Raw genomic sequence first — 15,118 nt, 5'->3', positions numbered from 1 at the left:
CAACATGCCTGTTTTTTGGAATGCAGAAGAAAACGACATGCGTAGCGTTTGTTTTGATGGCCAATTTATTTGTGATACAATTTTTTTCTTAGTTCATTACTTGATTTTTCATCACAGTCTCTGTAACTTCTAATTTGTCATCAGGGAAGAACAAACATTCCGTACATCAAAGTTATTTTAGGGTTTACAAAAAAATTGCTGACCTGACTTACTAAACTTGCATTTGGCAAAATGCCAGATGGCTGCTCTCTACCGCCCCTCCCCCCCGTTTTAAAAAAAAAAATTTTATTACTCTAATCACTCTGGAACGAGGTCACTCTCATCAAACCACATGATCCAATTCCAATGCTCCCGAGTCTCCATTGAAGTCTTGATGCCTTAATTATCTTTGCAGCGTGGAAATACAATGAATTTGCATTCATAGGCGACTTCTGCTTTTTTTCGATAATTTCTTCTAAGCAAACATTTATCACAGATCATGATGATCAGCGCTCATCCCTGAGCCATCACCATATTGTGGTGGAGTGGTTTTTGTGTCCCGGCTAAATTAGAGGTTGCCAACCATCGGGTGGCGGCCCGGTACTGGTCCGCGGGCCACTTTGGGCCGGGCTGCCCAGATGAAAAAAAAAATGGAAAAAAAACAACTTTTGTCTTGGTTGTTTATATTCAACCCACAAAAAAATCACGTACAAAGCTATGGGCTGATATTTGTGCCACTAGAAACTGAATCTGAATATCATCGATTTGAATGTGAATTGCTTAACTTGAATATTTGAATTGAAAAATGAATTATATGATTACATAAATTGTAGATGGAAAAGATCAGATTGAAATAAAACAATTATGCAATTTATACAAGTTTTAAATTCAATAATTCATTTTTCAATTCAAATATTCAAGTTAAGCAATTCACATTCAAATCGATGATATTCAGATTCAATTTCTAGTGGCACAAATTTCAGCCCGTACTAAGCGCGCAGTTTAATTGTCATGAAAATCCGTATTCAGAACTTCTGTTTGGTTTGGACATAAACAGTTGATGTTTTTAATCATTGAGCTGAAAATGTTTCCGTGTGCTCTGACATTCAAGTTTTTAAGATTTTTTTTCCACCCTGTAGAAAATGGTAAGGTTTCCCTCTTGAATCAGAAATCTGTTTTCTGACATTTGATTTTTAATTACGTGGTTCCCACACACAGAAGTGTCAACATCTCAGACTGAAGATGATTGGCTTGGGTGCTACATTTCAGTGTCCGTCTTCCGGGACTGGCGGTGGCCAATATCTCTAATAAATGTGAGGAACAGAAAGCTGTTTTGTCTTTGCAACCCATTTTCATGAGGAAATCTTTCGCAAAAATGACTGGAAAAATAACATCTCATGCACCTGATGCTTTACCCAGCGGACTGGAGGCAAACATTCCTAGTTGGACACAGATACAATTCATAGTCTTTCTCTGTGATTATTTCTGGTACATTAATCAAGGTAACAGCACAATTAGCACGATGCCAAATACCGGCACGTGAAAACTATGCCTTCACCTATCCACACCAAAGCAGCTAACAACTTTACATCCACAGTTCACCAAACAAGTAAATCCCCGTCACTGAAACAAAATGCCACTTATTTTTTTTTTTTACCCCCTGAGCAGCCAAAAGTAGACAAAAGCGCTATCATTTGGAGAACATGCCAGCTGGGCCAATTTTCAGCTGACATTCTCTCTTCCAGTCATCTGCGCGCTGGTGTGTCTGCATAGCCCAGATAGGTAATGATGAGCCACAGGGAAATATGCTCACTGCAAGGCAAACCCTTAGAAATAGTTTGATGACAGCAGAAGCGAAGCCACTTGTCCAATATCTCAAAAGCGGCAGATTAGGACCGATCAGGTGAATGAGTTGCTACTGGGCAAAGTGTTCACTTCTGTCGCTACTTCACGACGAAGAGCGGCTTGGTAAATTGGAGCTTCAGATCCTGTTTCAGATGTCGGAGTTGAAGCGGCGAGAATACTGAATTATCCGGGTGAGCGTTTTTCTGACGGGTGCAACCTCAAAAATGAGGAGGAAATGCTCACAAATTGGTCATTATTTGGTATAATTGCGACGCTTATATTTTGTGACCACCTTTGAATGGGTGCACTTTGACATGTAATGCATTCCAATGATGTGAAATAAATTGGACTTTCACTTGACGCTCTCAAAGTGTGAGGGAGCGACCTAATATTTTGGTCAGCTGATTTAAATACATGAGAGGTGAAATTGATAGCAACTCTGAAAATGGCAGAAATTGAGCATTACGTTTTCATGAGTTTTGAGCAGGTACCGAATGAAAAGGCCAATAAATATTAGTGCCAAGCTGAAAAGTAACAACTACATGAATCAAGCCACGTAAAATGTGAATAAAGTTTGAATCTTATTTTTGGCATAAATTAATTGGACACCTGTCTTAAGATGATGACTGTTTTCTAGTTTGAGGTCATTTTCTAAAATGATACGTCGTTTTGTCGACAATGAAGAAAGCTACTAGTTGAATCCCTTCCACCATTCACTTAAATTGTTCCTCTCACCTGGCTAATGTAATAATTGCGTTACAACACAGGAGTCAAACTCAAGGCCCGGGGGCCAGATCCGGTCCGCTGCAGCATTTAGTGTGGCCCGCCAAGGCAAATCATGCACGACTGTTAAAATGAATTGAATGGTAGTTAAACAAACAACATTTTTCTGGATTCTGATTTTTAATACTAGTTAGTCATCACTTTGTTGCGTATATGTAATAATAATAATAATAATAATGATGATAATGATTCACATGGGTTCACTGTCATAGTGGCCCACCGAGCGAAACCAAAACTATGATGTGGCCCACGAGAAAAATGAATTTGACACCCCTGCTCTACAAAGTGTCCTACAGGGAAAAAAAAAATATATGACAACACAATGTGATTTATTAACCCGAGCAGTTTAAGTACATCTTCATGTCAGGTGAATAATTAAAAGGAAATATGAGTTGAGGAAGTTGAGAGGGCACTGTGTGCAAGGATGCGTGTGAGATGGATGATCGCAACGACGGTGATTGCATTTCGTGCAATACTATAATAGCAACGTTCTCTTCCGGGGTGACTCCGGCTGTCAAAAGTTTCACCACTATTTCAGAAAATTGCAACTCACAACCCACAAAACTACACAAATGTAAATAAGAATATTATTCAAATATATTGCGATAAATAGCCGCTTTTTTTTTTGCATGGACTGCAAATGGTCGAAATGATTCAGTGGCGGTTCAGAAGTTCAAATTGCCAATTTACTCAACTAATGAATGCCTTCAAATGAAACATGTTGACTGTGGCTGTTTGAAACATGAACATAAGCACTTTATTAATGCGGCATGTGTCCCTCCTTCCTCAGGCATTCACTGCACACACATTTAATTGAGAATGGAGGTTCAATCTTACACCTGGTGAGCGCCTCAAAACAAACAGCCTGCATGCAAAGTAAGTGCTTTCTTTTAAAATAAAGTCAATTCCTTTGTGGTTATATGGTTGCAAAACCGCTGCTATTTTCAATCGTACGCTTTCCTCTGACTGTGACCTCTTATTCTCTATGTATGGAAAAAACAAAGATGACATTAAAGTCTTCAATAATAAATAAAGTTTCCGCAGCCTTAAGTGTCAGTCAGAAACAAAAAAATGGATTTCTATGAATTCACAACCTGTCCTCACCTAAACTCGACACGAGGCCACATAAAAATTTCAGTAGTACAAACGCAATGCTCAAAAAGTCCATATGGAGTAAAATCAGAAGAACACTGAAATCTCAATTAGCAGGGCACATATAGACCCCTCACGCCAACAAACATTTCAAAGTCTTCAATGCATTTTTTAGAACAAGGGAGGAAAGAGAACATCCAAGGAGACAGCAGGGGCTAAACATTTACCAAGTTTTCCATTGGCTGAATTTTATTACATGCGCTATTTGAGGATACAAAAATGAAAAAGTCAAGTCATCGTGTTCATGTACAGTAGTGGAGCTGATCAGGCTCCGGCTATGACTTGAAACCGCCGATTACAATTACTGTGCCTGTTAGAGCACGTCTGTGAAAATACCAACACAAGGTCTAACCTGCCTCCACAAACATTTAGACAGCGCCTCACATTCGGTGTACGCTGAGCAGGAAAGCAGTGGTCGTCTACAAACATACCTTTCACTTGATTAGCAATGGTTCCAATATCTATTAAACGCATCTGCCAGCATAGGTAAAATGAATGGACTTTTTGACGTATATATCCGTCAATGGGAGTGAACAAAATGTTCAAAAATGAAATAAGAGATGGCAGAAAATCCTAATTTGTTTATGATATGCTTTCACAGGGATTTTGCTTACCAATGTAAAACTGCACATGTAATTTCTCATTTCAATCTTCAAATTTTGCATTTGTCTTAATACGCATGTTTATACATTATGATGCTGTTGGGGGGCAGGGAGGGTTGGGAGAGAGGGGGGGCTTAGCAGCAAGCTGTTTCACAAGGAGTATCGAAATCCACTTTTAAAAAGGCCACGAATGATCATCACGAACAATGTTGAAGTGTAATGTGGCTTTTTTTTCTGGAAGAAGAGATACAGCGTGTGTGATGGCGGTTAAGATACAACACAAGCACGGGCGCGCTAATAGAATGTCGGCAATTTATCTAAAATGACTTTGTGTTTACGTTGCGCTTCACTTGTCTCGGATGAAATCTCTAAATGATACAGTCAACAAGCCAAAGACGCGCAGTTTGTATACCGCATACTTTCTTATGCATAATTTACACTATTATTCACGCTAGCCGTTAATTGTCATCAGCGTCACTCTTCTTTTCCATTGTGCGGTTTGGTCCTCTCACTCACTCTCATTCCATCTATCCTGCAGGACTATTTCACTGATGAAAAAAAACACAATGGCTGCTACCTAGTTAAATAGACAGAGATGAACAGCACAACTAATAGTCACGAAAAGGCGAGAGTAGGAGCCCAATGAAATCCACAAGTTGCATTTAAGCCACAAAGAAGGTTCAAATCAATCACGGTATTCTCCTGTCTGCGTGCGTACGCCTGTCCTCGTCACGACTGAAAACATTTATGGGTGCGTGTTGTTGTTTTTTTTTGTGTGTTCTAAAAACAACTCCAGCAAGCCTCCGAAAAATGTCGTGACATTTCAGCGTAATAAGAAATAATCTGTGTTTGAAACCACGGGAACATGAAAACAAAGTGCTGGGTTGGAGTGTCACTCTTCGGCAATTTCTCATCAATTATGTCATCTAAAATACTAAATGCTAATCGGCAGCAAAATCACACACACGCGCATTCCTCCACACCAAATGCACAAGAAAGGAAGAAATACACCTCTAAAGTGGCATCAAAAAAAAAAAAAATCCAGTCTTCAATCCATGCATGACATCACTCGAAAAGAGGAACTCCCACGAGCATATCATGTGACACCTTAGCGTCTAATGCTCGATTTGAGAACGCTGCTTTCAACCGAAAGTGGATGGAAAACATTCTTGATAACTACGTTGTTTAGGATTAAAAAAAAATACAGTCAATTGTCTTCGATTATACTCAAAATTAGCTGATGATGAAAAAATAATGAAGTTGAAGTTTTGCCACCTATGTTCAACGTGTTCCATTTGACCCAATTACGTCATACGCAGGGCACATAATAATGTATGGTGCATTTAATTATTTTAAAAACAATATTAATGCTGATTTTTTTTTTCTTGAAAATTTCCATTAGAAGTGGGTTCATTAATGCAATACAATTTTTAGTTTTCAAAATTACAATTATCATTTTGAATGTTACTATTATAATATAGAATGCAAAATGGTATAGTAGTCATTTGCTATAGCCTCGCCGACCAATTATAAATACATTGCAGGGCCAAATTTGGCCCGCGGGCCAGAGTTTGACACCCTGGTCTACACAGTTTATAAAGGACCAAGAACCGATTAAATGTTTCCTATGGGAAGAATTTATGAAGAATTTATTTACCTTCATCGTGGAATGGATTGTTTGCATTAAAATGAATTAATTTTGGGCGTATCAGTTTCCATGCTTCAGCTGATAAAAATCGACCACTTTATAATAAATTCCGATAAATAACTGGTCACTAAAATCAGACGCGCCTTTTGAGCAGCTCAAATTGCCACGGAGTGTGACATTAACACAACGTTTCAACCCAAAGAAGATAACATTTATTCTCGCTAAAAATGATTCAAGGCAGCCACAAAAATAACATTTGGCAAGCACTCATGTTATCGCTCGGCTGCAGATCGTCCCAAAATATACGATTTGGCACCAATAAAAACAAAATCCCTTTCAAGCCAAGCCAAGCCATAAATGTTCACAAATCAGTGATTCTTGATCTGAAAGTTGCAAAAACATTATTCAGGTCGATGCGCCCAATTAAGCCTTTTTGGCTGACAACGTTTGTGTCTTTGTTCAGCGCAGCTCAGTAGTAGCACACACAATGTCTTCTTTGTAACGTATTTTGCGTCAAATTAGATCCCGTATTCAGTATTTGGAAGTTCCGCAATTAGAGGGATTTTTTTTTCTTTTTTTTTAAATTTTTTTTAGAAGTACTTGAAGGGATTATTTTGGTGATTTATTTTCTCCAAGTGTGGCTTTTTAATAAACATAAATATCTGTAGATGACATCATCTGATTTGTCACGTCTGGCCATTACACTTTCATTCCCTTTAAAGCAGAGTTTGTTTTTTACTTACTATGTTGCACTATTTCAGGTGACCCACATTGCACTCTGGTTGCAATCATTGTTTGAATTCAATGCAGTCTAGAGTTCGCTTTGGGTGACAAAATATAAAGTTTTGCTATTTCTTGCATCCTCGCATACATTTGTATAGTTTCTGATAAATTTTTTGAATTATAGCTGAATGACTCACTCACCCGAGAGGTTTTTCCAGTCGACTGGCCGGCGATCCGACAATCTCCCCGAGAGTACAGAACATCTGACCCAAAAAGTCCTATGAATGCGGGAAAGCAAAGAAGGTCGGAAATGAAGAATTGTCGGATTGAGAAAACAAACAAACAAAAAAATACACTTTTTTTTTTTAAAGGCTGTCTTCTTTGTACTGTGGACACCCCAGCAAAGGTCAAATTCAGTGCAACAAATTCAAATCAGTTGATTACTCGGGAAGTGAATTTGTAATGCTAGCTTGTTTTAGAGTGTCATGAATATTTCAACAGATCTGCTGTCTTGGCATTTTTTATTTGATGCAAACTGGAGGTGTGTCACACAGCACGCACAATGCGGATACACGGATAACGGATACACGATCGATGGATGACATTGAAAGCGGAGTGACGATGGCAAGCAAGATGATTCACGAGCACTTAGCCACTAAAATACATGAACAGATACTCGACAGTACTGTGCACACATTAGAGTTGTTGTTTACGCAATGCTGTCATGACCAAATGAACGCCAGCCCTTTTCGCATTGCGCAATGTCAGTCTTTCATTTTGTGATATGGCAGCAAAATCTGGATTTTCTGCACAAGGCACGTGCAGAAAAATGCCGGATCTCCTGTTACGGCTCAAATTCGATTGTGATTTTCAATTGAAGATTAAAGTCACTTGGCAGATTGCAGACCTGTGCCAAGAACAAAACCTGTTAACAAAAGTCGATGTTCTATTTGCGGGTTCATCGGCCATCTGTTGGTTAGTTAGTAGGCGACTTCCTGATTCACGGAGGATGATCAACCAACAGGCGATGCCATATGTGACTCAAACAGTGGGGAAAAAAAAATATTGCATCCGCTTCTTTATAAAAATCCTCACAAATGACAAAAATCTGTCAAAAGTCAAGCGATAAAGAACTAAACTTGCCGTGGCCTGTAAATATTGCACAGTACTGAAGACATTTTTTTAATCTGGAAAAGCAGTGAAGGAGTTGAACAATCCAGACCAAAGAGTTCCTTCTTTGGCGTGTTATGACGTCGTGAACAACCCAAGTGTGAGCAAACGAAAACTGTGAATCTCGTCCTTTTCATCATGCGGCCATCGTGGAACCCTTCAAAGACGGCGAGCGTGTTGAAAGGTTGCACGGATTGCCGCAGCGTCCCTTCGGACATCGCCCTTCCTCTCGGGCCAATGAGAGACAGCAGCCATGCAGTGTCAGAGGTGAAAGCGATGCTAGCACCTACGTTGAGTTCTGCAGGCTTCCAGAAAGGTTGGCCAGCAGCAGCAACGACAGTGACGACAGTGACGACAACAACAACAACAACAGAGGCCCATCATATACCATATAACATGACACTCGACCAGAACAAAGTGCTCCAAATGCCACTCAAGGTGATGAGGTAACGAGAAGACGACATGCTGTGCCATAACATTCCTTCAAAAAAATAAATAAATAAATAAATCATGCAAATGATGGGGAAAAATGCGAACCCTGTTAATCCAAATACATCCAATAATCATTAGCGGATGAATTCAAAAGAATATTTTCTCAATGCTTTCAGTCACCGTAGTTTCCAGTTGTACGAAGAAATCCAATAAAGCGCTTAATCATGTCGTTGAGAATTTTGCTGTACAGGAGGAAAATGGTGAAAAGCATTATTTAATTGACGACACACCACTGCCACATGGTCTCTTCCCGGAGTTACCTTCAATTCCGCTTTGTCTACTTGACATAAAAAAAAAAAATAAAAAAATAAAAAATCATGATATAATATAATATAATATAAATATATCTCTTTTTATGAGATTCTACAACCACGAAATATTTTGCATGTTTGTTGTGAAGTGTCTATAGAGCTTCATGATGAGAGCTCGGCTAGCCTTAACTCTCGAGGCTGAATATTTCAGATATAAAAATACACACCTGATTTATTTTTTTTTTTTTTCTGACAAGTGAATATTCAGGTCAATGAAAAGCAAATTGGTCTGTCAGCTCACCACTCAGACGGTGTGTTGTCCTACGTCACATGATAGTCATCATTATCAATTATGCATATTGGAAGTCAAGATAACACCAGGAAGAAAAGCAGAAACGGTGTGATGTCACCGTGAAAAGTGATCGGAAATATTTCTAAGACTCACTAGGAACAGAAAAAAAAAACCTCATTCAAAATGGTCTGTTCATGTAAAACTGTTTACATGCTGAAAAAAAAAGGTAGAAAAAAATGTATTTGGATATTGCTACGAAACAAGCACTAGAAAGGGTTTGCCTTATTCCATCAAGTAGCGACACGCAACGGAGAGCTTCTAATCGGAAACACCACAGATGAAGCGGCCGCTCGGCTTATTGTCACACTTTCACTTAACATGCATTATTTTTCCATTTTTTGTCTCATGCATTAAGTTCAAAATTTGGAAGTCAGCCAAAAGTGCTGTGCGCTTATCTGTGGTGTCAAGTAGGGACGGAAATATAATACAGGACAATGTGCACTCACATGTTTGGACAAGTCTGGACTTTTGGAGTCAACATCATACCTGAAATGAAACCCAAAGGCAAAATGGCCATTTCTACGTTATACAATTGTAAGAAACACAAGTGGGGATATTTAGAGCGATTTATAGTATTGTGGAAATTCTCTGAAGTTGATTTGGAATTAGATCAACATTTTGGGAAGAAAAAAAAAAAACATCTCTCGTCACACAAAAATCAATTCACACGTGATGCTAATCTAATGCGACTTCACCTCAGTGAGGTTAAACTCCACAAGTCTGTGCTTCAATGTGTGCTTGCCATGTTCGTGTTCATTTAGGTTGTGATGGAGTCGACGCACATGCAAGTCGAATTGTGCATTAATGACAGGAAGGATGATTTTTTTGAGGCAATAATCTCCCTGTGCATATTTGTCATTGAAATTCTAGTTTGAATATTTTATGACAGGTAACGATTGATTTTTGATGGCTCGGAATGTTCGTACAATTAATAAAGATTCATAGAGGTCGATAGTCTGACAATGGAAGGATTTAATACAATTCTCATTAATATAATTATTATTTTATTGTCGCTAACAAATAATCGGTTGACCAATGTTCATATTGTGTTTGACCTCTGTTGTGAACGATCAACCAACCAATTGAATTTATATTTAATGTACCTTCAACAAACATTGAACATTTGTTTTTTTCAATCTATTATCATTATGAAATAAAACAAACATATAAATACACATTGGCTTAATATTAAACCCAAAAAGGGCCTTCCCCACTTTCCTGATGTTAGCATCAATGGGCAATGTGATTTGGTTCATTTTCTTCATCCGTAATCATGAGCGGTGCTCTGATCTAATTTCCATATAATTAAAAAAAAAAAAAAAGCAATGAAAGCAAGTGAAATGGCGCATATGTGATTGACTAATTAAATGTTCACCTACACATTAATTAAGCACAATTGGACAGCGTGCAGAGATTTCATCATTTGTTACAGCCTTTGGCCGCCATGGGTGAGTCGAACCATTTTATTGGATGTTTAACATTAAGGCCACCCAGGAGCCGTGAGGCCTAAAACAACTCGTTTCAAAATGGAACTGACAGGAAAAATCAGCAGCGAGGCATAGCCTGCATGATTAAGGAAGCCAGGCTCTGCCTCTGAATCCTTGTTCTCAAATGAAAAAAAATTAAAATTAAAAAATTAAAAAATTAAAAAATTAAAAAATTAAAAAATTTAAAAATTTAAAAATTTAAAAATTAAAAAATTAAAAAATTAAAAAATTAAAAAATTAAAAAATTAAAAAATTAAAAAATTAAAAAATTAAAAAATTAAAAAATTAAAAAATTAAAAAATTAAAAAATTAAAAAATTAAAAAATTAAAAAATTAAAAAATTAAAAAATTTAAAAATTAAAAAATTAAGTCGTCAAGGTGCTACAGAGAATCAGGGGGTGACTTAAAATGAAAACAGACTCACAAGTCAAAGCGAAGGCTCTGCTTTTCTTCAAAAAAGTAGTCCAAGATGTACTTCCGAACAAAATCGGGGTTCAGCGTGTTGTCTATCACTTCAGTCCTGCCAAACTGCAAATTAAGAAAGACAGACGCATGTCAGTTGCCGAAGAATGACGGAACACACTGAAACTTGACATGCTTTCAATTGGGATCTTCTCCCTCGTCGCACACTTGTGAACACCTTCGTTGTCGGAGGCCTGATTAACAGTGGTGCTTTCACGCATTTCAAAAGGGAAACCGGGAAAGGTTTCGGGGCTTCTTGATCCTAAACCGCTCCCGCATTAATTACAGCAGGCTAAGTCTCCCTTGAACCCCCCAGAGAGAAAAAGGGAAGATAACGGGGCACAGACACGACTTGCAAAGAAAATGAGGGGAAAGAGTGTCTGAAGAAGTTATGACCAGGGGTGGGGAAGAGGAGCAGTGAAGTTGGAAAGCAGGGAGGGCAAAAGTTGTGACGGAGACTTCCTAATTAACGTGAATCTCGCTGTCAATGCGTCCAAAATGATGAAAAGGCTCGTGACAAGACACACCACATATGATGAAGTACATCAGACTGTAGTCAACCAAATTCGATTAGATTAACAGATGTTAAAAAGAATGTTTATTTATTTATTTATTTATTTATTTATATTTTTTTTATTTATTTATAGATTTATTTATTTATAGATTTATCTATGTATTTATTTATTTATTTACTTACTTATTTATTTATTTATTTAATTATTTAATTTTACTACTTGAACTTTAAGGGCTGGTAGACTTTTCTCACCATAATTAAGCACATTTAAGAATTGTGAAAATGCTGTTGAAATCGTAATCCAATACAAAATTTAGTTATTATGTTGAAGCTTCTTGCGTTTCACGGTGCAAGTGGCAATATTCCAACTTCTTTGGCTGATTTTGTCGACATCAGATATCAATCACAGTAAAGTCAAGAGAGCGGGGGGGGGGGGGGGCACCCGCATGAAGTCAGACATCCTTCGATTTGAAACATGCATATTTCATAAATGGACAAAAATGAGAATTTACTCCCTGAGCTCCCAATGAGACTGCAGCAAGACTGACATTTTGCCTCTCAATGTCAGCCTGACACCATTGCTAGAAGTGATGTACATTCGACACCCACACGTCTATCCAAACTACATACAAATGATGTATTAAAAAAAAAAAAAAACATCTGGTGAATAAAACCAACAGCGAGAGCACATTAAATATGCTGTAAATATAATACCTTAAACGTGCACGGACCATTAATTAAAATCAATTGTGGCTAAGGCAGTCACGCCAAATTGACGTACATTAAAAACAAGGTGCGGTAAGTTGAGGCCCACCAAACAATATGCATCCTATCGTAGTTTATTATTTTTACTTTATTGTTCACTTCCATATTGCCACTAACATATTATAAATTTACATTAGTGTAGTCGTCTAATTCCATTTGAGAAGCTCTACACATGGCACGTGACAACAAGAAATCGGGATGGGTGCTTAGGCTGGAATTAAACCGCGTGTCGAAATCACACAGCAATTTAATGGAAAGGATTTAAGGCTGTCGGTCATGGAGAAAAAGTACAAAATTCAAGGGACAGATACATTGACAGCAAGCAACCAGAAATCTGAGTTCTATGCACACACACACACACACACACACAGAAATGTCCAAAAAGTTGCAACCTGGCTTGAATTATAGATGGGTTTCTTTGGGACCAACTAGAGGATATGTGTGAGGTCACCACTGACTGCTTTAAGTGTCTACTTTGGAGAAGAACATTTGGCGATTACAGCCTATTCCTTCCAATATTGGTAAGATTTACATTTATATAAAGATCGATAGAGTTTTCATCCTTGGTTTACTCGGATTTTCAAATAAAAAAATCATTCACTGCCAGCATAGGAAGAATGAATTGACTTTTTGACGTATATACCCGTCAATGGGAGTGAATGAGTTTAAAATTAATTACATTTCATAGAGGAATCTACTCTACCAAATGAATTGTGCACATCCCCAAAATGTGCTTCTTTCTTAATTAATCCAAATTGTCTGCGAATGTGAGTAATTTTTTGCTCATGAATGACCTGCAGTCCAGTGTATACGTTGCTCCCCATGTGAACATTTCTGGAGTCTCAGCGTTCTTTGCCCATGCAAGTTGAATATTTCGGTTATTACGAATGAGTCAAATTAAAGCTATTGTGAAACTTTTTGCAAGAGTCTGCAACGATGCAATTGTTTCCTTTTGTGATCCGAGACAAACATCCCGGTAATTCACAGCATTCTGTTTAAATAAGACAAACGAACGCACATTTAATTTGATGGTAATTTTAATTAACAAGGTCCAGCAAATTGAATAATAGATTAGCATTCAAGAGTCCACCAGATTCGGGGGCATCGACCAAGTTTTTTTGGCGGATCGATTCCTAACTTAATTTGATGCAACAAATGAACAGACAATTACGTGGCTCGGAAGATCTGCCTTACCGAGAAGGGCATAACCTCTTTTCCCCAGGTAGTTATCCAGTTCAAATAATTACCTTTAAAAACGAATTACTAGAGTATTTCCACTTCTCTCCGACGTGTCCATTACTTGCCATGCATACAGATTTCCAAATCCCCTCGTATGTATCAACATCCCAGTTACCATTCAATCCGCACGCTAACACGCTAATCCGCGCATAATTGAATTGTGTGCGCCATCTACTTTCCACGGTTACATTGCGAAATCTCAAACACGCATCAGTTTGAGGCAAAACATCGCCGCCGTGTTTTGTCACAAGCTGACAAAGTGTTTCAAGTGAAGCAGGAGGCACAAGGCCATTAGTTGCAAGTTGAATGTGACGGATATCGTTAGATCCACCATCCTGGTTGCGCATTTTTTTTTTTACAATTTTTGTACTTTGAGTCAGTTGAAATATTCAAACGGGATTCACCTTGTCGTGCTTTTAGATCTATGGAGAATAGACTCTGACCTAATGATATTTGACGGAAAAAGATGTCTAGCTTTCTAATGAGATTTTTTTTCCATTTAAAATTGCTGCCAAATGCAGAATAATTGGCCGCTTTAATTTCTTTGACGGTCAATTTGTATTCCACTCAAAAGAAAAACGGCGATTTGACTTTTAAAATAAGTTTACCCATTCTTAATGTCAGTGAATCGTTTGACTGTTTTTAATGACATTGTGAATTCTCAAGCAACTTAAATTGGAACACCCGATTAAAATCCCAGGTAAAATGTCACAACAGAAAAGAGGTTGGACAAAATAAATACTCCTACATAATTCTGACAGCACAACAAACAAATTATTCTTTGAGAACAATATTTTTCCTTGAAGTAATTTAAACCATTTCAATGAGTAAGAATAGAATAGAAATTCACAATCTCAGCTCAAGCCAGACACTGCAAAAGGCCCAGAGGTGTTGATGAGACACAGAGCACATGCTAGTGATGAGGCAGGTGATGGCAAAGATGAGCTCCATAATGTGATTTCCCTGCTGAGTGGCAGAGACAATGCCAAGCTCCAGAGTTCATTAGATACTACTGGGCTGCTGGGGACGGCTAATGAGAATCTGGCAGGGAGTGTCTGGCCGACACCCTGGTCGTGTCCACACGCACGCACGCACACATATCTGTTTTCCTCACCTCACAGGCTACATTTTCCTGGAGAACGCTCGTAGCCTTAACTGTGACAATTACCAGACAAATTGTCATTCATTCAGTCTGTGCCATTAAATATATTGATTTATATTCTGGCCAGTTTTGCCCCACGCAACGCAAATAAAACAAAGAATAACTGGAACGCAGGATATAGCTCTGGACACTGGCAGCAATTTTTTTTTGTGACTTATTTACTTGGATTTTATTTGGATTTTGCTGCTTATCTCATATTCCACAGACGTAATATTAAGAAGAATGCCATCTTTAAATACAAGTGAAGGCAAATAGAACCTAATACTGAAAATAATATTTTTGGGTTGATCTCTCCTTTAAGTTTGAAGGATTGCCTGAATTTTGTCACTCTTTTATTGATCGAATTAAATATTATTATTATTATTATTATTATTATTATTATTATTATTATTATTATTATTAGAATTATTATTATTATTATTTGTATTATTATTATTATTATTAATGTCATTATTATTATTATTATTATTATTTTCATTATTATTATTATTT

General features: G+C 37.7%; 1 protein-coding gene across 4 annotated transcripts in view; it reads right to left on the bottom strand.

Moving 5' to 3' along the window:
• The window catches only part of cpne5b (copine Vb), a 76,322-nt gene that overhangs the window by 39,993 nt on the left and 21,211 nt on the right, over window positions 1-15,118 (bottom strand). For 2 of the 4 annotated variants that reach the window (XM_088308298.1, XM_088308296.1), the window contains 4 exons: window positions 10,909-11,012; window positions 9,444-9,483; window positions 8,193-8,207; window positions 6,934-7,010 (listed from right to left, as the gene is read on the bottom strand). In XM_088308298.1, coding sequence (XP_088164424.1) covers window positions 6,934-7,010; window positions 8,193-8,207; window positions 9,444-9,483; window positions 10,909-11,012 — 236 coding nt within the window. Of the gene's footprint in view, window positions 1-6,933; window positions 7,011-8,192; window positions 8,208-9,443; window positions 9,484-10,908; window positions 11,013-15,118 lie in introns of those variants that run through there. The other 2 variants (XM_088308299.1, XM_088308300.1) reach the window with 2 other exon arrangements.

Source organism: Idiotropiscis lumnitzeri, chromosome 11 (assembly GCF_059441095.1).
Source record: "Idiotropiscis lumnitzeri isolate Australia: NSW breed Sydney's pygmy pipehorse chromosome 11, RoL_Ilum_1.0, whole genome shotgun sequence".
Lineage (NCBI taxonomy): Eukaryota > Metazoa > Chordata > Actinopteri > Syngnathiformes > Syngnathidae > Idiotropiscis > Idiotropiscis lumnitzeri.
This window is presented reverse-complemented; position numbering and strand designations above follow the sequence as displayed.